Source organism: Danio rerio, chromosome 2 (genome assembly GCF_049306965.1).
Source record: "Danio rerio strain Tuebingen ecotype United States chromosome 2, GRCz12tu, whole genome shotgun sequence".
NCBI classification, from domain to species: Eukaryota; Metazoa; Chordata; class Actinopteri; order Cypriniformes; family Danionidae; genus Danio; species Danio rerio.
This window is the reverse complement of record NC_133177.1, coordinates 34,922,501-34,949,215: the sequence shown is the minus strand read 5'-3', so window position 1 is coordinate 34,949,215 and position 26,715 is coordinate 34,922,501. Positions and strand designations below refer to the sequence as shown.

The window sequence follows — 26,715 nt, the reverse complement described above, 5'->3', positions numbered from 1 at the left end:
AAGGCAGAATCCAGGTTTCCAACAACCTGATGAGGATTGTTCTTTCCTTAGTCCAGAAGATGAGGATTATGAGTGGTATGGTGATAACCATCAAAATGTGGAACCATTGCAGTTCTCTACAGTGTATGATGTTCCCCAACCAGTAAAAGGGAAGAGTGTGTCCTTAGCTGATGAATCAGCTGGTCAAAACCTCGGAAATGGAACTCAATGCAAGGAAGGAACTCAAAATGATAACCTACCTGTAACTCCTCCAGTTGACAACTTACCTGATGATCTTCCAGCCAATGATCCTCCAGTTTATAATGCACCTGTACACTCTTCAGTTGATAACCTATCTGATGATGTTCTGGAAGTCTGTGAAACAACTGAGACACCTGGAAAAGACCAACCTGAAACTGATAACAGTAAAGACTTACCCACTCAGAGAGAGAGTAAAGTTGAAGAGGCAAATGATTCAGAAAACTCTGTTTCTTGTGAAAGAGAAGAACAACAATCAGAACAAGAAATACCTCCACTAAGACGTTCTGCAAGGGAGAGAGACAAACCTGAGAGACTTACCTACTTTCAGCTTGGAAATCCTCTGTCTCATGTTGTTCAGTCTCTGTTCCAAGGATTAAGCACTGCTCTTGTTAACTCTCTCAATAGTGTTGAAGATCTGGGTGATTCTCCTATAACTTCTGACATTCCAGCAAACATAGTGACTACCCAACCGCTCAGAGCATGCAAAGGGACTTGCATTGTTTCAAGAGGGGAAGGTGTAACCCCCATAAAATAATGAATGGGAGTAGATAAAACAGATAAGATAGATAAAATAGATAAGACAAATAAAATTAGATAAAACAGATAAAATAATAAATAAATATACACCTCATCATCATTATTAAAGTGTTAAAGTGTTGATGCTAAAATAAGTATTAAAATAAAATGTATAAAAAATGTTAAAACATGTATATGTGAGTTATAATTCTCTGATTGGGTGTCAGGCTGTCAGCAGTCTTAAGTCAGCAAATGAGAGCGCTGGATGCTCATCTCCGCCCCCTTGTGGTTGCGGATATTACTAAAGCATCGGAAGAGACACACAGCGTGACAGAAAGGAAAACCGAGTGATTATAAAGTAAATATAGCAAAAATACATAAGTTAAAACTTTTAAAACCAATATAATGTTAAAAATATAAGTCTATAGCACGAGGATGGCGAGGGATTGAGTAGATATATGCTGATTTGAGCGCGATGGATGCATTTTGACTCGGTGAGTTCATCATTAGCTTATTGCTAAAATAATAGAAACATATTGAGTGACAACATGTTGAATGTGATAATATTTTATTAGTTTCATGTTTAAGAAGTGATAGAAAGTTGTATTTTTCTGTTTAATGGAAGAATTATCCATTATCACAAGGTTATAAAACCGCATGGTGTTTTATTATTTACTACAGCTCACAGACATCACTGTGGTCACGTGTACCTGATAGGAATTAAAAAAAGAATACATTAGAAGAACAGGTAACTGAAATTAATGTTATTTGTTATGACAGTAGTTTTTGTATATGTTTTGTGGATGTTTTTATGCTATTTTGTTCTTTATGTATATATTTTTTATCATATTGTAATACTGAATATTTGCTCTGGTCTGTGAAAACAGGCCAGGTTTTTTTTTGTTGCTGGATTTTGGAATTCTTGCGATTCTCGGTTGATGGCGAGCCTCCCAAGTGCAGTTTCAGTGGACCTACAGGAAAGGACTGACTTCTAGGGAAAAAGGACACTTGCTTTTTCACTATTTCCCTTCACTCAAGTAAGAGGATTTGATCCTTAAGACTGTTTGTCTTTTTTTTTCCAAGAGGAGGACATTTTGTGAGTACCCAAAAGACAGTTGGAAGTAAATAATTCATTTATTTTATTTTGATCTTCCTGGATTTGAAACTTGATATATTTGGAAAGATTTTATTTGGTTACATGTAACAAAACAATTTGGAAATTGCTGATTTATTTGAACTCTCATCTATTTGTTAAATTGTGAATTTAACAAAATTTACAGCGTCATATAAAGGGTGCACCCGGGGTATATTTTTAATTAGTGTTTATTTTATTGTTATTTCTTTTGTGTGTGTATTTAATACAGAACAACGTTGTGCAACATACCTGTTTGTCTCTGTGAGTTACTCAGCATCACCACTACCTCCTTTCCCGTTCTTAGTAATCTTCTGATTTTAATTGTTTGGTCCTTTAAGGTTTAATACCCGTTACACTTTACTGTGGCACAACCCCCAAAGCATCACACAGAAAAAGAGCTGTTTACGTCACTTTTGTGGCTTAATGGAAAATTAAATAGTTAGATACATAGTTATGTGTCAGAATGCCCTTATTGTTGAATATTTATGTAAAGAGCCAGAAATAAAGCGCCATCAGCCTAATAATGTTATTTAAACCACTATCAAAAAACTCAGTGTGCACACAGTTCTTTTTGTATATAAGTATTTTCTGTACATATATTTTTTACACTTTAATGTAAAAGTCAAAAAGTCATTAAATGTATAGTGTCTTATACTCTGAATTTGTTTATGAAAAAAAATACTCATACATGGAAAAGATTTTTTGGATTACTTGTTTTCCCTGATGAAGATGTATAGGATAACTGTTTTACTCACAATTATAGGTATTATAATTATTATAGTTAACCTTTACAATAAGGCTTCATTACTTAATGTTAGTTTATGTATTTACTGACAGCATTTATTATTGGTAATTCAGCATTTACTAATGCAGTATTAAAACCCAAATTCATGTTTGTTAACATTAATTAATGCACTGATTTAACATGAACAATGAAGAACTATATTTTCATTAACTAACATTAACAAACATTAACAAATACTGTAATAAATGTACATTTATTGTGTGTTCATGTTAGTAAAGTAACTAACATTAACTAATATAACCTCATTGTAAAGTGTTACCATTATAACTCGTGATCTTGGAATTTTAAGGTTCTATCTGCAGTCTGAATGATTTTGAGATATTGAGCCTCAAAGGTTTTGCATTCCATATAGCAAACAGTATGTGCGTGACATTTGTTATTTAAATAAAAAGTCTTAAAATGTAAACAATTTATAAAAAAAAACATCCCATAATGTAAATAAGTTGTCATTTAAAAAGAATATGTCAATAACTCAATTTTGACAAAAATGTCAGATAGAACCTTATAATTCTAAGATGACGAACTATAAAACATGCATTAATATATAATAGGGGCTACTAAGACCTTGAACCCCCCCTGATTATTCTTTCAATTTGAAATAGAGGGGTGGACTCTGTTTATTTGCACACATGAACCTGAAATAAAGAGTTCACTAATCATTTGTATAAATATAAATCACAATATGTGGTAAATCCATAAATCACTGAATAAAATTGAGTATCAATAAAAGAATCAAATCCAAACAAAAATAACCAAAACACCTGAATCGATACCTAGCTCTAAAAGAGCATCACTGGACGTACCCCAACCTCAGGCCCACTGGATTCTGGGATGTTGTCATGAATGACCTTGTAGTATCCCAGACCAACAATTGTAAACCGTACCAAGGCGCCCATATACAGAGAGAGGATTGGGATCAACATGGGCTCCACACACTCCAGATGACTGTGGAGCAAAATACCCACAAACACAATCTATGCAGAGACAGAGAGAGAGAAAAAAAAATAATTATAATGACTAAATCATAAAAATATAATAAATTATCAAATAAAAACAAATAGTCACACTTTATTTTGAAGATCCATTTGTTGAATTTAAGTTACATTGCAATTAATTCTCATTAGATTATAAGTAGACTGTTAGGTTAAGGTTAGAGTTGGGGTGGGGTTAGTGTAAGTTGACATGTTCTTGCAAAGTTTCTTATAGTCAGTTAAATGTTTGTTTAGCAGCAGTATCAACAGATATTAAGCAGATAGTCTACTAATACTCAAATGGACCATCATAAAGTGGTACTAAACAAATTACCAATTGTTATCTCCTTCGGCGGTCATTCATACACAACCATAGTAATGGTTTCCCCATTTTTCCCCAAGAAAATTTTACCAACTTAACAACAGATCAATATATATTGATCATTTACACATGTCCTTTATTAAATAGTAAAAAAAGAGACTCCTAATATTCAGATCTGCACAATTACAGAGCAGGTTTGATTTTACAGGTAATTTGGCCTAAAAATAAAACTTGACTAAAATGTATATAATAATAAATAATAAATAAAATAAATAAAGTAATAAATGAAATTAAGAAATTCTCACAATACAATAGAAACTGAAAACAGAAATGACTCAGCACACCTGCGATTTAAAAACAGAAAACAATGAAGAGCCAAAATGCTAAAAACCCGTGTGACAGACCACTCTTAAAGTTCATAGTTTTGAAGCCTATGTGTGCTGGTTTTTTTCAGTTCTGAGAACTGTGCTTTTGTTTCAAGTTTATTTTCAATAGCATTGAAACTGGCAGTGTTTTCCCAAAATTTAACACTCGGGAGTCTTCAGCAGTCGAAGGTATCATATTCAGACAGCCTGTTTATACCTGATATTAAATACACTTCATGAATAATTAATGCATTGAGTAATGTAATTAGCACAGTACTTGTTAAATGTAATATGTAATTTGTGTTTTTTTCTGATGAGCTCCTAATACAAAATTTAGACTGTTAAAAAAACTTTTAACACTGATGTCTTCATTTAAATTTGTTTAACCCATATTTTAAAACATTGAAAGTAATCATATTGAGTGTCTTTACGGTTCAAGGGAATGGGAATTTTTATCACATGAAAAGTGCAATGACGTGAAACAAGTTTGGTGGCTGAAATTGCGCCCCTGTATGTTGGTTTGAATAGAAAAAGATACTAACCACATATAAATGACTTTATACATTAAATAAGACATTCACAAAACTGTATCTCACAAAACAAATGCCAGTTCACAGGCGCTGCATGAGAGATGCTGTTTGAAAAGAATAAGTAAAATCTAGTAAAAATATAAAAATATAGTAATAAACCTTATTTGTGCAAATGAAAATTTTTAATAAATAGCTGTGAATTTTTAAACAAAATTAACAATATTTATGTATATATATATATATATATATATATATATATATATATATATATATATATATATATATATATATATATATATATATATATTAAATTATACTTAATTTTTGTACAGCATATTATCTCAAATAAAATCTTATAACAACAGCAATCTGACTATATGTGTTTGTGACCACCTCACGATGCAGTTAAAAGAGATCAAGCTCCTATCTACAACTACAGTATGGTCTACACCTGCAGTTATCCTTGTTGTCCATACAAATTCATCTTAATACCAGGTGTACACAAGGCTTAATTCTGGTCAAACTGTATAACTGGAGATTAATTCTTTACCTTTATTATAAAAAAATATTTTCTTCTCAAACTCTATTTATTTTTTTACCGTAATGCCTCAGTGAGCATTTCCTGGTTTCACCTTCATTTTACAGTTTCTATACAATTGCATCCTTCACATGGCCATTGTGGACTTTTACATCTAATTTCTTTGACAATTTCACCAGTGAAAGAAAATCTACCTGATAAATACGCACATCTATATAAAATGTTTGTTTTTCTGCATTCAGTTTTACCTAAATATTAAACATAAGTTATTGATTTCATGCTAAATTAATAATAGCTAAAAAGATTAGTGCTGTTTGGAATTGGTAAAAAGTGCTTGGGGAGAAAATATGATGAGAATATCAACTTGTATGATAATTGGGCATACAGTCAGTAAAATGATCAATCAATGAAATCTTGACTGATTAATCGTTCCCTTACCTGTGCAACGACATCAGAAATAGAGGCACATCCCACAAGGAGACTGTGCTTGTGCTTCAAAAGAATTCCAGCATGAGTCCATGCCTGAAACCACATTCAGAATATAACATCAGCTGTCAATATATCTGAACAATATGAAACAGTAATCCAGCACAAAGATTCATTTAATGGACACAGATGGAGACGAAATGATGCATATTATACAACTCTGTTTCATATTATATTATATATATTTATAATGCATTTTACTTTTACAGTGTCATATTATTGTACTTACATGCAGTACACAGCATTATAGTGATTGAAGTTACATATTCCTGAGTCATATGGTTTTGTTACTGTATACACAACTGTTCGCTCTGCCTATGTCATCCCTCAATGTGAGTATCAGGAGAAAATTCAGTAAAGCTTTACAAATACAACTGCATTTGTCATAAAATATAGTTTAAGACAACAACAACCTGAGATGGCAAAAGTACACACATCCTTTACTTAAGTAGAAGTACAGATACTTATGTTTAAAAACACTAACACTAATAAAATTAAAAGTACTGACTACACTTTTGTACTTGAGTAAAAGTAAAGAAGTACTGCCTCAAAAATGTACAAAAGATAAAAAATAAAAAGTACCCGTTTCAACCACAGTCCAAAAACATGAAGTATAGGTGAATAATAGGTAACTAAATTCGCAGTAGTGTTTAAGTGTGTGTGTAAATGTGATGGGTGTTTCCCAATACTGGGTTGCAGCTGGATGGGTATCCGCTGTTCAAAACATATGCTGGAACAATTGGCGGTTCATTCTGCTGTGGTGACCCCTGATAAATTAGGGACGCAGCTGAAGGATAGTGAGTGAGGATAAGTAGGTAACTAGTCCTCACATGCTATTAATACATATAAAATAACTGACTCCAATTTTATGTAAAATGTTTGTTGCCAAATTTATGAAAGCAGCATCAAACTCTGCAATATAGACTTACAACATTGATTAAAAATGCGGCCCATGTATTATCATCCTGCGCAAACTCACAGCGTTCAGCATGTAGTTTTTCGGCTGAAACCAAAGTAAACGATTGTGGTTTTAAAAATGTAAGAAGTAGAAAGTAGAGATACTTTTGTAAAAATGTAAGAAGTAAGAGTAAAAAGTTGTCAAATAAATAAGTAGTGAAGTACTGATACCAGAAAAATCTACTTAAGTACAGTAACAAAGTGTTTTCTACTTCGTTACTTCCCATCTCAGACAACAACATGCTAACTATGACCTAAATATGCTAGCAACAACATCTTAGCCATGTGATAAAAATTTTAACAACATGCTAGTTCATACTAGAATCTGCTCTATGCACAGCTAGAGTTTTAAAGCCAACGATAAACTTCCGGTGAAAGCTTAATGTAGCTATTTTAAATTTCACAAAGTTGCTTTTACAGCATCGATGTTGTAATGTATTTGCAATACATTCGGTTAAATAAACTTAAGCATTCATTTAGTTGTTCAAGCGTAAAACAAGATGAAACACCTTCGTAACAAATAGTGTCATCAATAGCAACAGGTTAGAGCAGAAATTCCATTGAAAATACTGGGGTAAAATAAACTCATATTATAAAGACATGGCGGAGAGAAATTGAAATTCAATGCAGTGCTCCTTGTTCGATCTGAGACCCACTTTATTTTGTATATCAAACAGCATAGAAGATCGCTGATTTTAAGTATTCAGATCTTAAACAAGACAATTTTGTGACAGTTCACTGGAAGCTCTTGGGCTGCCTGGCTGAAAATTTAAAGACTGTGCTCAGTGAGAATTATTAAGCTAAAAGCAGATAAAACACTATAGAAAAACACCAGTAGCATGTTGAACATGTTGAAAACATACTAGCAACACGATAAGTCCCATTAGCAAAATGTTGGGCTTCTGTTACAACACAGCAGAAACATACTATCTACGTGTTAATTCATTAGCAACATGCTAGTTCACAATGAATTGCTGTTAACAGTGCTAAGAAAGTTAGCAAAAACACTATGGTGGCATAACACATGGCTAATGTGGACATGCTAACAATGTACAAATATGTAAGCTATGTTAGCTCTTACGAGAGCTCAAGTTAGATACAGGCTGTGTTAAAATAAGCTAAAATAAACCAAATAACCTTTTTTTTCCACTTCACCCCAAGTTTTAATTTATTTTAAACATTCAGGCAAGGCGTTTTAATTCAATATAAAACTTATATTATTTATTGTATTTTGTTTTAATAAGCTAATCTCTTGCTCAATAAACTTTTCTAATTACTGTTGTTAGCATTTATTCATTCATTTTTTTTTCTTTTCAGCTTACTCCCTTTATTAATCTGGGGTCGCAACAGCGGAATGAACCGCCAACTTATCCAGCATATGTTTTACGCAGCGAATGCCCTTTCAGCTGCAACCCATCTCTGGGAAACATCCATACACACTTATTCACACACATACACTACGGACAATTTTAGCTTACCAATTCACCTGTACTGCATGTCTTTTGACTTTGGGGGCACCCGGAGGAAACCCACGCGAACGCAGGGAGAACATGCAAACTCCACACAGAAATGCCAACTGACCCAGCCGAGGCTCAGACCAGCGACCTTCCTGCTGTGAGGCGACAGCACTACCTACTGCGCCACTGTGTCGCCCTGTTAGCATTTATGTGAAATTAAAATCTTATGTAACATTAGAAGTCTATTTACTTTCAAACAATTAATGCGTTTCTGCTGAATAAAAATGTCTTTACACATTTAAATGAGCTTAAATGTTTGAATGGTTGTGTATTGCATCTTAATTATACATTTTAACATTATGACTGGTAATAAATAAATACCTCAACTTTACCTTAATATTTATTTATCAAATTTCCATTTGTTCACATGAAAATACTTTGAATTTCAAGCTATTCACAGAGCTCCTGGTAAATGGGTACGCTCTCTAGAGACTTAATACTTTAAACTAAACACCTTCGCCAGTTTAACCTTCATTGAGAGGCACAGGGTGTTCCGCGTGAGCTGTTTTTCATCCAAAGCAGCTTGATGGTTTTCCAGATTTGAACAGGCTCTGGTGGTTGGCTTTACCACACACACACGCTTGCACACACATACTCTCTGCCCATCTGTGCCAAGCAGATGAGCCAGATCCAACATTATGACATTACGAGTGAATCTCTCCAGGGCTGAAACGTCACGACACACTCACCATGGCATCAAGCAAAGGAAAAGCAGCCAGATACAGGAACGCCTTCCGGGTCTTACTTCCCACAGACTCATCCACATGATGCAGTTTGTTGATGATGTAATAACCCAGATTTGTGTAGGCTAAAAAAGACAAAGCGAGAGCAAAATTAATACGTATTACCATCAATGATTTAATACACAATGTTTCATATTATGAAATAATGTAAACAATAAACATGATAGATCAGGTTATAAAACTGGCACAAATAGCTTGCGATGACAAGTTTTAATAAAAAGTTATCAAAATATCTAGCTAGTTTTAAAAACTCTTGGTGTTTTTGGAGATATATTTCGATAAAGAAGTGTAATATATTGCTTGGTTTGTGTGTTTGCTGCTTCATTCAATGGTTTAGGAGTGTAATAATAGGTAAATTAATTTGATACTAAAACCGCCAATATGTTGAGGCAAGTCCCACTTTTTTAGCCATACTGAAAGAGGGATAATTGACTCTGGTTTTAATGAAATGCCAAAGATGATGGGCTTTATGTTAACGATCTAGGCGCAAAATCTAAAGTGCATGGCGCAAAAGCATTAAGGGCGTGTCCAAATCCACTTTTGCTATTTTAAGGATGGAAAAATATGCTTTGCACCCTGGCACATGGTCTAACAGGGTTGCGCTTATTCTCTTAATGTTTTACTAGCGAGAAACCAATTAAACAGATCATCTGCAGCTCGAGGATAAAAAACAAGCCTCCTCTATTCACCCTTTACTTTCTCTTTACTTTATTTTTACTTTTTACTCCTTTACTTTTGTGGATAAGGAAACTGTGTTGTACGCACTCTGCTGAAGACATCCATTAGCCTACATATATAATTTTGTTTATTAAGCACAAAGATTTGTTTCAAAACTGTTTCTAAATTAAGTTCTAATTTCTAGCAAATAAATGAACAATAATAACGAAGTGTGGTCAAAAAATGGAGTTATATCCAAACAGACGTCCTATTCTTTTGCCCCATATGGTAATGCAGACGTCTCCAAATCCCGACAGGTGGATCAATCTAAACGTGTTTTTATTAAAACAAATATAAATATGCATATAATAAATTATAATGCTAATAATAATAACATTATATGATGCAAATTGTCATGAATGAACTGAAAAAGCCCTCAGAGATGAAGAAGGCATGGAGGCAGTAATTTTTAAATTTGTGTAGAAAATAATAATCTTTTTGACATTTTAGTCCTTAAATTTTTCTTCATATGTAAAGGTATTTGTGTATTGCTGTACATCCTGCGTGTATTAACCAATGTGTAAGCATTTTGGACCTGCATCGGAGCATAAAGTGCTCTGCGTTGGACTTTACACCAGCTTTTACTTGGTCAATGGCACAGTCTATTTCAGTTCTTCAAAATAGCAACGCACCAACAATACGCCTTAACATACCTCCTTTATAGATCGGCACACCCATGAGTCCACAAAGTGGCACAAATGGATTTACTATTTAAACAACATGGTGCAAAACGTGAAAACTAGAGTTCTGCTGGTCTGAGAATAGCAATAAATCATGCCAAACACGTCTTATACCTTATTGCGCTGGGTGTATAATAAGACCCATAACGCTTATTTTGCGTGTACACTATTTGAATATAATATAATATAATATAATATAATATAATATAATATAATATAATATAATATAATATAATATAATATGACGTTGCTGCTAAAATTGGTAAGTATAGCATGCAAAAACAAGACGTTTTCTCAGGAATGCGAACTGTGACGTGATCCACAGATGGATTAGACAGCTCTACCTTCTCACTGACAGCACAAATGAGCATAAAAACGTCTGTGACCGCACACAAGATGACAGAGAGGGAACATGTTATTCTAACAGACTGCGAGTTCTTCATTTAAAAAGCACATCATTAACTGTGGTGGGCAGGTGATTGCTTGGTGGTTAAAAATTCATCCCCTCCTCTAAAAGGCTGGTGGTTTGTATCTTATATCCCTCGGGTGACTATGAAAACATTCCTTCTCCCTGTACTCACAGCAGAAAGTGCCATATGGCCACTGAAGAGAGCTGAAATGCCTCTGATTTTTTGTTTTGCATGCGAATGGATATTTGTATAAATGCAAATGTATGTAGCTTAGAGAAATATGTGTATTCCAGGAAAATATCCTTTATTCTACTGACACATTTATTATTAGACTGTATAAATAGATAGTTTTAAGATTAACTGGACTGTTTTTAACCACATCCCACATACTTTAAGCATTTGTAATTTGGTAAATATGGGCGGCAGAACTTATGTCCTGCTGAGTAGGAGTGCAGTATTTTGAACAATTTGTTTAATGACAATATAATAACACAGAGTGAACAAAGATCTGAAAATAGATGGCAATGAAACCTTGTGAGTTTGGGTATGGTTGTTTAAAAGAGGCCTCACCATTCAAAGAGAGTATACAAAACAGGCATGTAGGAACCTGTAAAAAAAGCCCTTCAGTCAACACAGCAGCAGAGGATGTGCTTGAAGTATAAAGTTCTTTAGTGCAAGGAGTTTCCCAGGGAATAATCATCTGGCTTGATTGTTCACCCTAAAACATACATTTTCTGATCCTTTACATGGCCATGATTTTCACACAGGTCCTTCCCAATGTTCATACAGCTATGGAAAAAATTCATTGTTTTTTTTATCAGATCTTTGAATCTGTCATATATAGCAACATATTATTATTAAAATGCGTTTAATAAGTCAATATTGCTTTATTTAATCAACTATTGTTTTCAGACCTTAGGTATATACTAGGGCTGCAGAATATATCGTTTCAGCATCCAAATCGCAATGTGTGTCCACAACAGTCACATCGCAGGATATACAGTGTTGAGTTGGGATTATAGTTGATCAGCACAACAGTTGGGAATACATGAGATTTGTGGAGTCATTGCAAAGTATAATCATAACAGAGTAAAAATTTCCATGTGTTTTAAAGGCTTTTCTAGAGACTTTAAAGCATTTTTGTGCAACAAAGTACATTCTAACTTTAAAGAATAATAATTTTACTGAACTACTATTACAGTGTAGACAATGCAGTGTTATTTTGGATATCATTATTTAATTTCTGTAATTGAATACTGTTTTGACTCTCCGGAATACCAAAAATCCCTATTTCTTTGACACTTTTCATTGCTTTATTGTATTATTTTCCCTTACAAAATCAACCCAACCAGTCTAAGGTAAGGATTACTTTCCAAATAGAGATATTCAAGCTATCAGGTGAAATTTCGCAATTAATATTGTATAGAAACAAAATATCACAATGTCAGATTTTTCCAATATCGTACAGCTCTAGTATATTTCTACATATTTTGTGTAAAATATACATATCTACATATTTCTTCCAATATTAATTCCAAATCAATAGTCTTTGTCTAAAACTAGTGCAATTTTGATTGGCCTATTGTCAGTTTCAGCAACTAAATGCTCAGTGTTTCTCAGCCACATTCCCATTACAAGTCTGTCAGTCTTTGCTAATGAGCTGATGATCTGAATCTGGTGTGTTTGGTTAAGGAGACACTGGGGCTGCATATGTAACTGCCTACTACTTAGTAGGTACTGCATTTGAAATTAAATGTACTACTCGGCCGTTAGAAAAGTACATTCTATACCGTATGAAGGTGAGCAGTAATGAAACTTAGACGTACTAAATCCGCCATTTTGTCAAAATCACGTGACCTACCCAAGTAAGTCAAAGTCCACGTCCGTCTTTAAAACGCCTCTCATGCAGTATGCTCGGGCATTTTGCTTAAATCAGGAAACATCAAATTTTCCAAAATAGCTTTGTAAGCTTATGATTGAATTTCATATTAGTAATCACCAATAAAATTAAACAACAACTGTCTCTTTAGTTTCATTTCTAAATGTCCAAATCAGACAAAATCTGCAGAAACTCACATCTAGTCTGAGCCCCTCCCCCAGAGTATTGTCAGTCTAAATCGATCGATGATTGGCTCATGTACTAGAAGGCGGGCTTTTTTCGCCATTTAGCGATCTATTATTGGCTCCTTTTCTAAAAGGCAGGCTTTATTCGCCATTTAACGATTGATGATTGGCTCCTGTTTTAAAAGGCAGGCTTTATTCGCCATTTTGCAATTGATTTTGTTACGACCCTGTCTTCTCTTTCCTACCTTTCGGTGGCCTCGCTATGTGACGTCACCGTTAATTAGTTAATTTATGGGTGGAGAAAGTATATATTTGAATTTTTTGTGAAGAACGGCACTTCCTCTGGTGGACCGTTATTCCACAGAGAGGTCATTTTGCTCCAACTCTTTTGTGTTGCCGTCTTATGTTTTGTTTTGTATTAGTTGAGAGAATTTCACCTGCTTTCTTATTTATTTCAAATCCCTAGACAGTTTGTTATACTTTATTATTCCCTTTAATAAATGTTTTTTTTTCAATATATATCTTTTTGTGTGTCTGATCCTTTTTATGGTACGGTCGGGAGCGAGCTGGCCGTAACAATTTGTGCCATATAATGATTGGCTCCTGTACTAGAAGGCGGGTTTTATTCACCATATTGACCGTTACACTTTTTCCCATTTATTAAGATACGAGTGACAAGTCTTGTGTATTCTAGTCTTTGAGTGAGTTGCGTTGCTTCATTCATGAATTCTCTCGCGAGGCATCATGGGATAGGATAGCATCCATCTGATGCGCACTTCAGAATCTTGCCAAAAGTATTAAGTCATCTGGGTACTTCTCACATACTGGTTTTCAAATTTTATGAATTCGGACATACTACTTGGCTCACAGACTGATTTTTGCTACTATATAGAACTATATAGCTACTATATAGCTACTATATATATATATGGTAAAGTATGCGATTTCGGACGCAGTCTTGCTGTTTCTTAATATGCATGATCTTCAGCGATCTTGTGTCTTAAAGATCCCAAATGTGTTCTTGATATCGAGGATGCTGCGATGCAGACTTGAGCACAAATTTGCTCGAGACATCCCAGAAGTCATTGCAGCTGAACAAAGGAGGTAAGAAGCGCAGCATTTTATATACACTTATTATTAAAGTGAAAGTAAACATTAAAATAAAAATTGTAATAAAGATATAAACACATTAAGGGTGTTTATTTGCTGAAATTCATATAAAAAGGCAATTTTGTTAACAATAAATCGCTGTATGAATCCTGTAATGTTTTTAATAATTTTTTGTTAATAATGCGTGAACGTCATGTGACCACCAGGAAGAACGCAGCATCTCATTTCTCACAGGAAGCGTTCTGTTCTCATGGTCTTCTAAGTTCGCTCTTCTCAGATAACCTAGCAAGAACAGTCTCCATGAAAAGTCCATTCTCTGCATTCCTGGATTTAAGAAACATGCACTAAAAATGTGCAGAACTGGTGGTCCTCCAGGAACATGGTTGAGAAACACGGCTCTAAATTACATTATTTATATTATTATTATGTAGTTTACTCAGTCACACAATAAATCGTAAGCTAGATCGATTTGTAGTTAAAATTATTTTTTATTTTTTCTAAAAAAGTCTAGTCAATTTGTTATAGAAGAGCCTTAGTTATTAGCTGAGGTAGTGTGGATTATTTTGCAGCTGCCTAAATGTGGATTTTCAAAATTATAACTGGGCTTGAGCTTTATTCACATGAATTGGAGAAATATTTCAGTAGGTTTTCCTCTGAAATGTTTGATTTCTCTTCAGCTGAAAAAAAAACAAAGTTAATCTCTGTCATTCTAGCAGTGAGTAAATAAGCAGGAATGTTTTGGCTGAACTATTCCTTTAAGACTGCTTGAGTTAAGAAAAGCTCCTTCTCCAGTCATAACACTGTTCACTTAGCATACCCATCCTGACTCATCTGTTTAAAGAAGCGCAAAACAAAAACGGTGTTCCCTGAACATTTAGTACAAACTGGTCATGCAAGAGCAGAAGTGGAGGGGGAAAATGATAAACTGGCAGGACTAACCAATGAGAGTGTGGAAAACGATAGCCACGGTTCCTGCAACGACCATACAGAGCACCGCTTTGGTTCTGTCCCGCTTGCTGTTGACAAACACCAGCCCGACGTTCTTGAAATCACTCATCGGGCCGGTGAAGAACTTCATGAGGGAGTAGGCCAGACCATAGCTGGCCAACATTTCCACTGCATCCTCTTTAACTGCTGCGATTCCCCGGTTTAAAGCCTGTAAACAATTCAATCCAAGTTTATTTGTATAGAACTTTTTACATAATTATTGTTTCAAAGCAGCTTTACAAAAGTTGAACATTATAACATTACAATCAAAATCAGCAAAGTTAAGGGTATTAGTTACCATAGCTTAAACTAATTAACTAGCAACTAATAGCTTTTGACAGTTAAAGTTGTTATATATAGCATAGTTAACCTGCAGTTACATAGTATATAGGTGATGTTTATGTGTACATGTTCAATCAAGTGTATTTGTGTATTAAGTGTTACAGAAAAAATCCAAATGCATTACAGGCTAGTTGGGTGATTAATAAGATTTAGCCACATTATCAATTTTATTATGTAAATGGATGAATTGAAAGAGTGACAGAAAAAACTATCACTCTTCCTGAGATTCCTCCACACAAAGAGGGTTTTATTCCTAAGATATACAACACTGCCCTTGTATCAACAGACCAAACGCTCTAATGTTAGCTAATGCATTATCTACTGTTTACTAATGAGATTTTATTGTAAAGAGTTACCTATTGCACTGGATAAACCAATTTCACCTCATTTGTTTACTCTGAACATTTATAATGAAGAGTTCTTTTTGTTATCATAACTGCTGAAGTAACACTTTATTGCAGCTTAGGTCAATAATGTGATGTTAACTAATATGTTTAACATGATAAAAGCTTCAGCAATGATGGCAACAAGTAGGGCAGAGTGGTGTGATGGTATATATATATCCATTACCACCGAATTAAATGTGTACCGTAAAATAATGTTTTATTCTGTGTATACCCTGAAATGTAAATGAGTCAGTGTGGCCTGAAAAAGACGCACCATGAGAGTTTTCAATAAGTATTTATTAGTATTAGGGCTGCATGATATTTTAAACATCTGATACTGTGATATTCTATTTTTATGCGATTAATCCTGCGATATGAATACAGTTTCACAAGATAGTTTGAATAGCTCTGTTTGATGGTTTTCTGGGAAGTCTAACAGTATTCAAGTTGAGAAACTGAATAATTACAAGGCAAAAAAATAAAAATTTTCTTACTTTGTTTTGTCTTGTTTCTAGTCCAAATATCAAAACAATTCTTAGACCAAGTAAAAATATTAGTTTATTTTTCCCCGTCAGAAAATAAATTGTGAAAATTAAAGCTTGGAAATGTAGATATTCGTACAAGAAACAAGACAAAATTTTAAGTAAGAAATGTTTTTTTTTTTTTTTTTGCAAAAATCATATAAATTGTATGTAAATACAGTGATTAAATACAAATCTGTGGCTCCTGGTAAACTATAACTCAGACTGGACATTGCATATCTTTGTGGTGTGACTACTGTAATCACATTGTGATATCAATGCTGAAACTATTTATTGTGCAGCTCACTTATATCAATTTATTGATGTATTTATACAAGAACAGTCATTGTTTATATTGTGTATTTTGAAGGAAAACACTGATTGATGTTTTCTTTAAAGTGTTTAAGTATTTTGATATTAAAGTTTTATTTTCCTGTGACTTGGGGTATGTTTGCTATCTGCGAGAAGGTGTTACTTGAGAAAGCTGACAATACAGTGGAATTTGCTGTTCATCTAAAGTCATATTTTGTTTACTTTCCTTACATTGTTAGATATAAAATACCAAAATAGTCAAATAAGATCCAGTCCTTTCTTTTCTTAAATATTCAAGCTTACATATATTTTTTAAAGCTCCTTTGTACATTTTCTGGAATAACTTCCTTTATAAAAAACTACATTTAATGTTTAATTTTTTCTGTTTGTAAGTGTTTTGTGTTCAATCAACTTAAAATTGTAAAAATGGTTGAATTAACTTAATTGAGTTACACTGGGACAACCAGGGTTTTGTGCAGGTTTTACCAAAAATAAAGCAAAAATTTAGACTTACTAAATGCTAAGTATTTTTACTAATGGCTGATGTTTTTTTTACTTGCCTAATCGATACAATTTTAATTGAGTTATTTTCTAAATGCATGCACAACAGTCTGTCTAAAATATATGGAGAACATTTTAATAAATGTTATTGTAAAGAAGATAATTACAGTTTTATTGAGATTACACACAGGCTGGTATATGATTCTGACGGTGTGATAACCTTGGATAAAAATATGATAAAAATCACAATATTTAGATAACTGCTCTAAAATATGCTCTTTTTAAATGTCTGGGTAAAAAACAAAACAAAAAATTTTACCACAAACTCCCTTTGAACACAATATATATTTCTGCATGGGAAACATTTCTAATATTTTGAAGCAGTAAACATGTCAAGCTAAATAATTCAAATGAATCATCAAAAACACAGATTTCTTCACAATTTAAAATGGTACCTTCGGATATTTTTTTTTGCTGGAGATACTGTTGTCCTAAAAATGTTTTTTTTATCTTACATACACCTTAGGAATAACAGAAAATTTTAGCAGTTTTAAAACCTTGACTTTTCCAAACCGCGGTATATCTTGAAATCGTCCCATAATTGAGATGAAGTATTGGTGATTGATCGGCCCGATAGACTGGATCCCAGCTTTTTTTAAACTCTAAAAAATGTTGAGTAATTTATTTAAACCCAATAGTTGAATTAAACATATTTAGGGATTAGCCGGGTTATTTTAAACTTTATTGGGTTATTTATTATTAACTCATCCAGTTGGGTCAAAAATTTGTTGCTTTGTTGGGTTATTTTTTATTCTTTATTATGTTATTTATTTAATAACTCAACCAGTTGGGTTAAAAAAATTGGAATTCAACAGTCAACTGATTTAACTGACACAAAACAGCTGTATTGTATCCTACGTGTTGTTGTTTTTACGTTGGAAGGTTTATTTAAGCTATTACGCAATAAAGTTGTTGTTTTTGTTAATCAAATTACCTTTCCGTGCCGTGTTTGTTATATCCGTTTTACCAGCACTCTTAATTACTGATGATACCGTGTGCTTCGTAGCCGATCTATATTAACCAGAGAAAAATCCTTAAGTGTCTAGAACTTAAAATATAATGGAAATAAAACGTTTTCAATATTTAAAAAAAAATCAGGTTTTTTATTTACACAGACATTATATATAAAATTATTAGTATTACTAGTAATAGAATAGCAATACCAGAATGGGAAAAAAATAACATTTAATCAAAATAACCCAATGCATTGGGTTAAAATAACCCATAGTTGGGAAGGTGCTATAATAACCTATTTTTGGGTTATACAGTATGTTGGGGTATTTTTATCCCAACTATTTTAACTGAGTACAGTGTATATGGGGAAAGGTATTGTTAAGTTCTCATACCATGAAATCATGTTTTGGTCATACCGCCCAGCCCTAGCAACAAGAAGTTTTAATTGCATCATATGTTTTATTGCCTTTCACGGCACATGCTCTAGAAAAACATCCAGCTCAGAGGGCCTGTTTTTGCCACGCTGGATAATTTTGTGTTGCAGAAGACCACTGACCTAGAATTTCCTACTTTACTGCATTGCCATCTTTTAAAGCCATAATGTGTGAAAACACAACTTCAAAGTGTAAGATTGTGCCATGTGCTACTAAATATCACAGTGCAATGTCCAAATGCTACAAAATATCATTTCTAAGTAGAAACATTAGTACCTTATTACAAGTAATACACGTAATATGATCTCACAATGCTTAATGACATCATCTCAGTTTTGGCTGACTACATTATGAACCTGTATTGAAGCAGGTGATTTAGAAATGTGTCAGATGTCAAACCAGTCAGGAAAACGCTTAGACATTCACAAGTTTTTAAAAGGTGTTCTTGTAATGATGAATTAAATTTGCTGTCCTGTCCTTGACTCTAACCTGGTGCCACCATCCTGTAAAATCTGCTGTTTGGGGAGAAAACTGTTTATATGTTTGCTTTATCTGCTTATCTGCTTCATTCTTCTGACTCTGACTCTTTGTCAGCTGCTTCTTCTCCAACGCCTCAGATCAGTGTGCAGAGAGATAATGATTGTCTGTTGATGTAAGCATGTGGGCTGTAAGGGCTCCTGCTCACATTTCTTCTTTCTGCCATTAGTGCTTATGAAAAATGAATTTGCATCTATGAAAATCAAAAGGCCATGTTTTATTCAGTTTTTCAGAAATCCTATCAATTCCTCCCAGGAAAATGACTATTTATATTTTATAAATGTTCTAATTTTATGTTTTAAAAAAAAATTAAATAGCTTACAATATCATTACGAGAAGTGAAAGATTGTATTACAATGGCGATAATAGAATATCTGTCACCTGGAACAGTGAGATAAGAGACTTTCTTGGAAAATATAAATTAATTAATTAAACTAACAAATAATAAATAAAACAATAACAAATAAATTTCAAAGTGACAAAATTTTAGTTCAAATTAATTTGCTATGTTGGTAATGAACAATATTTTAAACCAATTTAGAAACTTTTTTGGCTTCTAAAGTGGTATTACCATTTAATTATGCTGTTATTATTATTATTATATACTTGTCAGTTATGCTTTATTTGCAGTCCAAGTGTCTAAGAAAGAATATCATATTAAACTTAAAAGCCTGAACATCTACACAATAAAAATTATTACATTGTCTCTAATTGTTGCGCTTGTACACAAATATCGGAGTTTAAAGGGACAATTCACACAAAAAAATTGTAATACTGTCCTCATTCACTTCACTTCATCCAAACCTGTTTGACTTTCTGTCTTTTGATAAACATAAAGGAAGATATACTTTAGAAAGCTGTAACCATCGACTTCAATGGTATTTGTTTATCCTACTACACTTTCTTCAAAATATCTTGTTTTGTGTTTAAGAGAATAAAGTAACTCTTAAAGGTTTGGAACCACTTGAAGGTTAGTAAATAGTGAATAAATGCTCGTTTTTGGGGTGAACTGTCCTTTTAACATGCCAGTAAACTAAAAATATATATTACATATTGATGAGTGTGTGTGTGACATTAAAATGATGATAAAAACTACTTCAACTCTGCAAAAATGATTAATTAAGCCTCGGAAAGAATAATATCTCATTAAAATGAGATGTGGCTGTCATGAATAAAATATGTAATTTTTTTTTTTGTAGCCAGTAACGCGTTTCAGTCATGTAACTGTGAAAAAATACTCTACTGTAAGCAGAACAACATTCGTTAATGGTTGACAAAAACAAGGCCAGTTCACACAGAGGTGACAACAAAAATCAGCCCATCCAAAAGTGCACATTCATCTCTGTCAGATTGCTTTTACATTGTTCCCATGTTCCTGGATGCGCTAGCTGTAAGGCCAGCTGTTGACGAACACACACACAGCTGAGGGCTCATGTTGTTTATGGTGATGATGCCCTGTTTACAAAAAAGGACCCCTGATTCCTTATAGGAAACAAGAGCTCAGGATGGCCCTAACCAAACTATATAATGTAAAAGCAGAGCTCGGACGGATGCCATTGCTGCAGTGTCCAGCTCAAGGATACACAACACATCTTACATCACGCAGCGCTGAATTCATTTCACGCACAATTCGTTGACACTTGCCTGTTCACCGAGGTCGATGGCGATGTTGGTAATGGCCAGAGGCACCAGGAATCGGATGAGAGGCCAGTAGTGCGTGAGAGCCGGGAATTTCATCATGTTCGCCGGGAGGAGAGCGGCAGCACCGCCAACATCAGCTGCTCGAGATCTGGAAGGATGCGTGGCCGGTCAAAGCCCGTCGAGTTCGGAGTGTTTTCTAGCAGAAATCCGCCGAGATCAGGTCCGTCCCTGCCCTCCTACACAACAACAGCATCATAAACAATGATCTGGTGCATGGGAAAATAGGAGGGTCGCCAGAAATTTCTGCTGACGGCTTCTCCATTGTTCACCCATCGGTGGAGAGGAAAATAAATACATATAATCGGCCGCGGCGATTAAGTGCGGCGCGGGTATAAAGCCGTGCGCATGGAGTCCGCTATTCTGCTGTAGATGGACACTCGGTTAACTGTTCTTAAATCATCATCCTTCCTTAACAACACGTGCCCGAAGGCCACTCCTCTTCCAAACGTCACCTGCTGCGTGCAGAAAGACGCAGAAACAGCGAACAACACGGAGCTGTGGAAAACGCTCATTGTCAGGGGAGAGAGAGAGAGGTCCTGAATGGATGGAATGGGCCATTTTGTCCTTGTAGTTTACCTGCATGTAGGCCTGCCTGTGAGTTCATTTGTTGTTAGAACAATACATTACATGATGAAATGAAAGGAACACTTTGAGGGTATATATATATATATATATAGACGCTTGACAATCTCAGAAATACAAACAGAATCTTATTGTGTCGGCCAGCAGGTGGAGCTGGAGAGCAGACAAGACGCACTGATGCCTGTCAAAATGTCAGTTAAAGGGACAGACCATACAGAAATTAAAATCATGCAAGTTTTTACAATCTGGATAGTTTCAGCTTCACGATATGTTACACCTGTGTGCTGTTGGGTGAATGTTTGACGCACCAATTAATTTTGAAATGTAAAATGCAATGGAATGGGGTAAAATAGTAATGTATTTTGTATTTAAGTGTACATTCTGTGCAAATTCTGGTCCAAAGTGAAAATATTATGATTAAAGTGTTTACAAGAGTTGCTCTAAGACTATTCATTTCATATTCCTATTTTATACGTTATAGCAGAGATGGCCAAACGAGGGTTTGATTTGGCCCACAATTTCATCAGAAAAGAGAGGGAATTAAGAGAGGGTGGGTGGTTTAGAGACTGTAATTTCTAATTTAATGTAAGCTTTTGTTTGTTTGTTTTATTGCTAAGCTACAAAAAAACTAACTGAAATCTTTTATTAATGTAGTGAATAAATCGGATTTATTTAAAATGTACGTACTGTCACCCGACGGATAAAGAACAATGCAGAGACATCAGTGAGCAAATGAAGGCAACGACAGATTCTGCTTGACTGGTGAATTCAGCATTCAACTCCACTGTGTTAAAAATGTTGTTTATTGTAATAAATAATAATTTTTAATTATAACGCATTAGTAAATATGATTTAAAGTATTTTTTTCAATTTATTTATAAAATTTTGGCCCACTGCTCTCTATGGTATTTGATTTTTGGCCCTTCATACGGAAAAGTTTGAGCAGCCCTGTTATATGCAGTAGGCTACATAGATTGATTAATGGATTATCATTATGGCCCCAATGTGACACGATACAACATTCCCTCCACAACTGTGTTAACTTCTAGGAATGAGTCTAAGTGGAGCTGAGATAGCAAGGAGATATAGGGAATGCGGCTAGGGGACCATGTCAGAAAGCAGATTACGTTAAAACTGCGTTTTCCACTTCAAAAAGGGAGGTATGTTAAAACTGGGAAAGTGGAGTAAGTCAATCCCATTTCTAATTGGCAGGTAACTTGCACTCTAAGTCAGTTACTGAGGTAGCTTACTGTATGAACCTGGTCAGCAGCAGGTTTTATTCAGTAAAGATAGTTTCCTCTCTCTTTTTTTAAGTGAAAGCTGTTTAAATATTGTATTCCTTCATGCACACACTGAAAAAATGCTTTTCTTTTTAAGTATTCAATTGTATTTTAAGTAGGAGGGATAGTTGCAACACTTTTTGCGTTTCCTTCAGTTTATCAGAGACAGTTTTTGTAGAAACCCAATATTTTAATATAGACTCACATCTATTGGACACCCACCCACATTGCTATAACATGTGTACATATGATAATATAAGCAGAATTTAAACTTGAACAAAGTCCAACGTTGAAACTGAGTGACCTCGAGAAGATTAAAATGTAATAAAAAAATAAATAAATAAAACATCAGGTTGGATTTTATTTTTTGCTAAACAGACTAAATGTAAGTGGGTTTAATTTTGAATTGTTTTAAATTAGCCATATAAATACAGACTATGATCAGAACAAGCAGCGACCAATTATCAAGCCTAAATTGAAGTAAGGTCTAACTCAGGGGTGTCAAACTCAATTCCTGGACAGTTTAGTTCCAACCCTGCTCCAACACACTTACCTGTAGGTTTCAAACAAGCCTGAAGGACTCAATTAGTTTGATCAGGTGTGTTTAATTAGGGTTGGAACTAAACTGTGCAGAGCTGCGGCCCTTTTGGACCTGAGTCTAACTGAATATAAGTTGTATGAATCACCACTCTAGCTCATTCCTGAATGGAGGAATAATTGTTGTTGCAACTGCCCCATGTTACAACCGTCCCCATTCTTCCCCACATTAATTAAACAATTCTTAAATCTGCATAAAACATATGCTGGATAAGTTGGCGGTTCATTCCGCTGTGGCGACCCCAGATTAATAAAGGGACTAAGCCGATGGAAAATGAATGTTTAGCTTCTGTTCTCTGTATGTAACGTGTCCCTGATTGCAATGATTAGGTAATTCTTTCTGCATGAACAGTGTGTGTAGAGATATGGAATTACGCATTTTAAAAAAAGTCATGTAGAACAAACTATTATAATGTTCGGAACAAATGTTTTGATTGACTCCTATGAAGATGTAAAGAGACTTCAAACTGGCATAACAAAGACTGTTTCAGAAGACAATCGCATATTGCTCCTTTAATAATAATATACACTTACCGGCCACTTTATTAGGTACACCTTACTAGTACCGGATTGGACCCTTTTTTTGCCTAAATCTTTTGTGGCATAGCTTCAACAAGCTACTGGAAATATTCTACCAAATATGCATTGTTAGAATGACAAAATATGCTTAAAGTTACATTTTAAACAGTGCCTATTAATTCAGTCAAAGAGGAGGCTTCACTTACAGAAGAAAAGTTGGTCTCATCAAATCTACTTGTCAGAGGAAGTATTAACAGCAAAATTCATTGACAGCACTAATTGTAAACTTTTTAGGCAATCTGTTAACATAACCTGGATGTTTTCAACAGTTTAAGAATAGAATAGATGGAATGGTTGCGCTCTTTTTGCGTTTTTAATCTAATATACACACAAAAGTTGTCAGCGGTAAGTAATGTACAGTTTTACACATTAAGGACATTTGTTGTCACTACTGTTTTAATAGTCACTGATGAAAATGAACCATTGTTTTTATTTGGTAACTAGTGGCACAATGGTTATCATTTGTATAACCACAGTTTTACTACAACTGTTAAAACTAGTTTACTGTATGTTCAGGTATCCATGGTTTAACTTTAATAAACATGGTTAGGCTAACCCTAACTCATAAAAGCTACAGATCTTTATTAGTATTGATGGTTCACTGAAAAACCTTGAAAATCCAAAAAAGTATTTCCATTGCACAGAAGGTTCTTTATAATCTTTATATATACTTAAAAAAAATCTGTTCTTTGGAGAAACTGATTACTAAAAGGCTCTTTGGGGTACAAAAAATGTTTTACCTAAAGCATCACTTCAAAATAATAATAATAATAATAATAATAATAATAAAAGTGATTTTGGAAAATTTGAGATTAAATTTAACTTCAACATTTAATGTTAACTGTTCATCAAAATATAAATGTTAAAATTATTTTATTTTCATTACACTAAGTTAACTAGACTTAAAATAATGGTTCCAGGGATACACTGAAAAAAATGATGTCTACAAAATTGTTGCAAACAATTTGTGTTGAATCTAAACAAACAAATTAAATTTAGTAATGTTCAACTTCATTTTTTGTTTAAATTGTTTACAACAGCTTAACTTAAGTCCAAGGAATTATCTTCGAATAATGTTTTTCAGTGTAGGTTTTTGGATTTATATTATATTTGAGCAATATCTATATAGTATATTTTAATTTTTTTTTTAAATTAAATTTATATTTATAAATAGTATAATAATATATAAACTATATTTATATAAATTATATATTAATAATGTAAATTATTTTTTATTTATAAATATTGTATATTTATAATTTTTTTAAAAACATATTTAAAAAAACAATTTTAAATTTGTAAGAATAGCCATTTAATTCAGCAACAGTGATAAGAATTACACTTGTCTCATATGCCATTGCCATGGTGAATCATTACATCGGAGCTCCACTGATGATGGCTTTTTATGGTCTCTGAGCACACACTTAAATTAGAGTCAGCCTACTTAGTGTTGAGTTACCTTAACTCTATTTAGCTGATCCGATACTGAAAGGTTTCCCATCTCCGAGTTACTCAATTCAGAGTTCAAGTTTAAACTCAGAGTCACTTGAATCTCCTTTTTAAAATGAACCTCAGAAGTGATTGAATCAAAGCACACTGGTGAGCGGTGAGATGTGAACCCCAGTTCTACCACCTTCAGGTAAAATTTCCTATTTATATTTGCAACTTATGAAGCGTTAACATTAGTATGTAATTTACACATGAAAACTATGGTTGGAAATGGCAATTATGTAAATTTGTATAAAATATGTATAATGTATATTATATAGACCACTAAACCAGTCGGGCGGGTGACATTATGACAATAGCCTAAATCAGTAGGGATTTAAGTAAAGATCATGTTCTCGCACAGTTGAGAGCATGAAGATTCCAATATTCCACGCTTTGCTTTCTCAGATGCTCCAGTTATTTAAATGGAGAGAATATCAGGACGGAACCCTCCAATAGTATCTGGATGCAGATATGCAAGCTGCATGAGACATGCAGTCTCAGACACGCAATCTCAGCACTGTGAGGAGAATGGTTAGGGGTGAGGTTAGGTGTGGACATTAAAATCATTGTATGCAGCTCAGCTAGTCTGCTTCTGCATCTCTACATATCTCAAAACAGAATAACATTTCTATCATTATAGACAGGTTGCTTGACCTAACCAAGATCTGTTTTATTAATCTAAATCTCAGTTTCAATCTAAGCTTCTTTTTTTTTTTTTGCAAAAATATTGCTTTATGATTTTATTATCTCAAGAGCACTCATTGTAACTAAATACATTAAAAAATGCTTTTATTTTCTGATCTCTATTCCAGCATTTACTATTTTAATTGATTTATTATCTTAAACCTGCACCTTTCATGCTTATTTACCTGTTTCTTATATACTTCTCTCTGTATAAACCATAATTTGTAAGTCACACGAAAAGTATCCTCTACAAAAACGTAAATGTAAGATGATCAAAATAAGCTCCAAAATATAATTTCCTTGTATGAACATTGGCACCCTGCAATACAATCTATAAAAGACATGTAAGCCATTAAGCCCCCATAATTTGAAACCATTTACCAGATGAAATTAGAAAAACTTCTGAGTCATCCATTCAGGCAATTCTTTACCTCTTCATCATGACATTTCATTTAAAAAGTTGAACAATTAATCTGCGATGGAGGCGGCTTGTTGTAATGCTGCATGCTTCATTAGATGCTGTATGAATTATTGAGCTGTAGCTGTTTTTCATTTCCTGCCCACGCTTTGTACAGTGCTCTGCAAAGTAATAAATGGCCAGACTGTTAAAAGGAAGGCAAATGATGCTACACGATACTGAAACCTGTGGATAGACATATAA

The 26,715-nt window shown here is 33.9% G+C and overlaps 1 protein-coding gene across 1 annotated transcript in view; it reads right to left on the bottom strand.

Moving 5' to 3' along the window:
- ankhb (ANKH inorganic pyrophosphate transport regulator b) overlaps positions 1 to 21,146 on the bottom strand; it is a 48,700-nt gene extending 27,554 nt beyond the window's left edge. Inside the window, 5 exon segments of the mRNA NM_194370.1 lie at positions 3,500 to 3,670; positions 5,861 to 5,944; positions 9,072 to 9,190; positions 15,046 to 15,262; positions 20,785 to 21,146. Coding sequence (NP_919351.1) covers positions 3,500 to 3,670; positions 5,861 to 5,944; positions 9,072 to 9,190; positions 15,046 to 15,262; positions 20,785 to 20,880 — 687 coding nt within the window. The 5' untranslated portion in view covers positions 20,881 to 21,146.
- Positions 21,147 to 26,715: the final 5,569 nt, after the last annotated feature.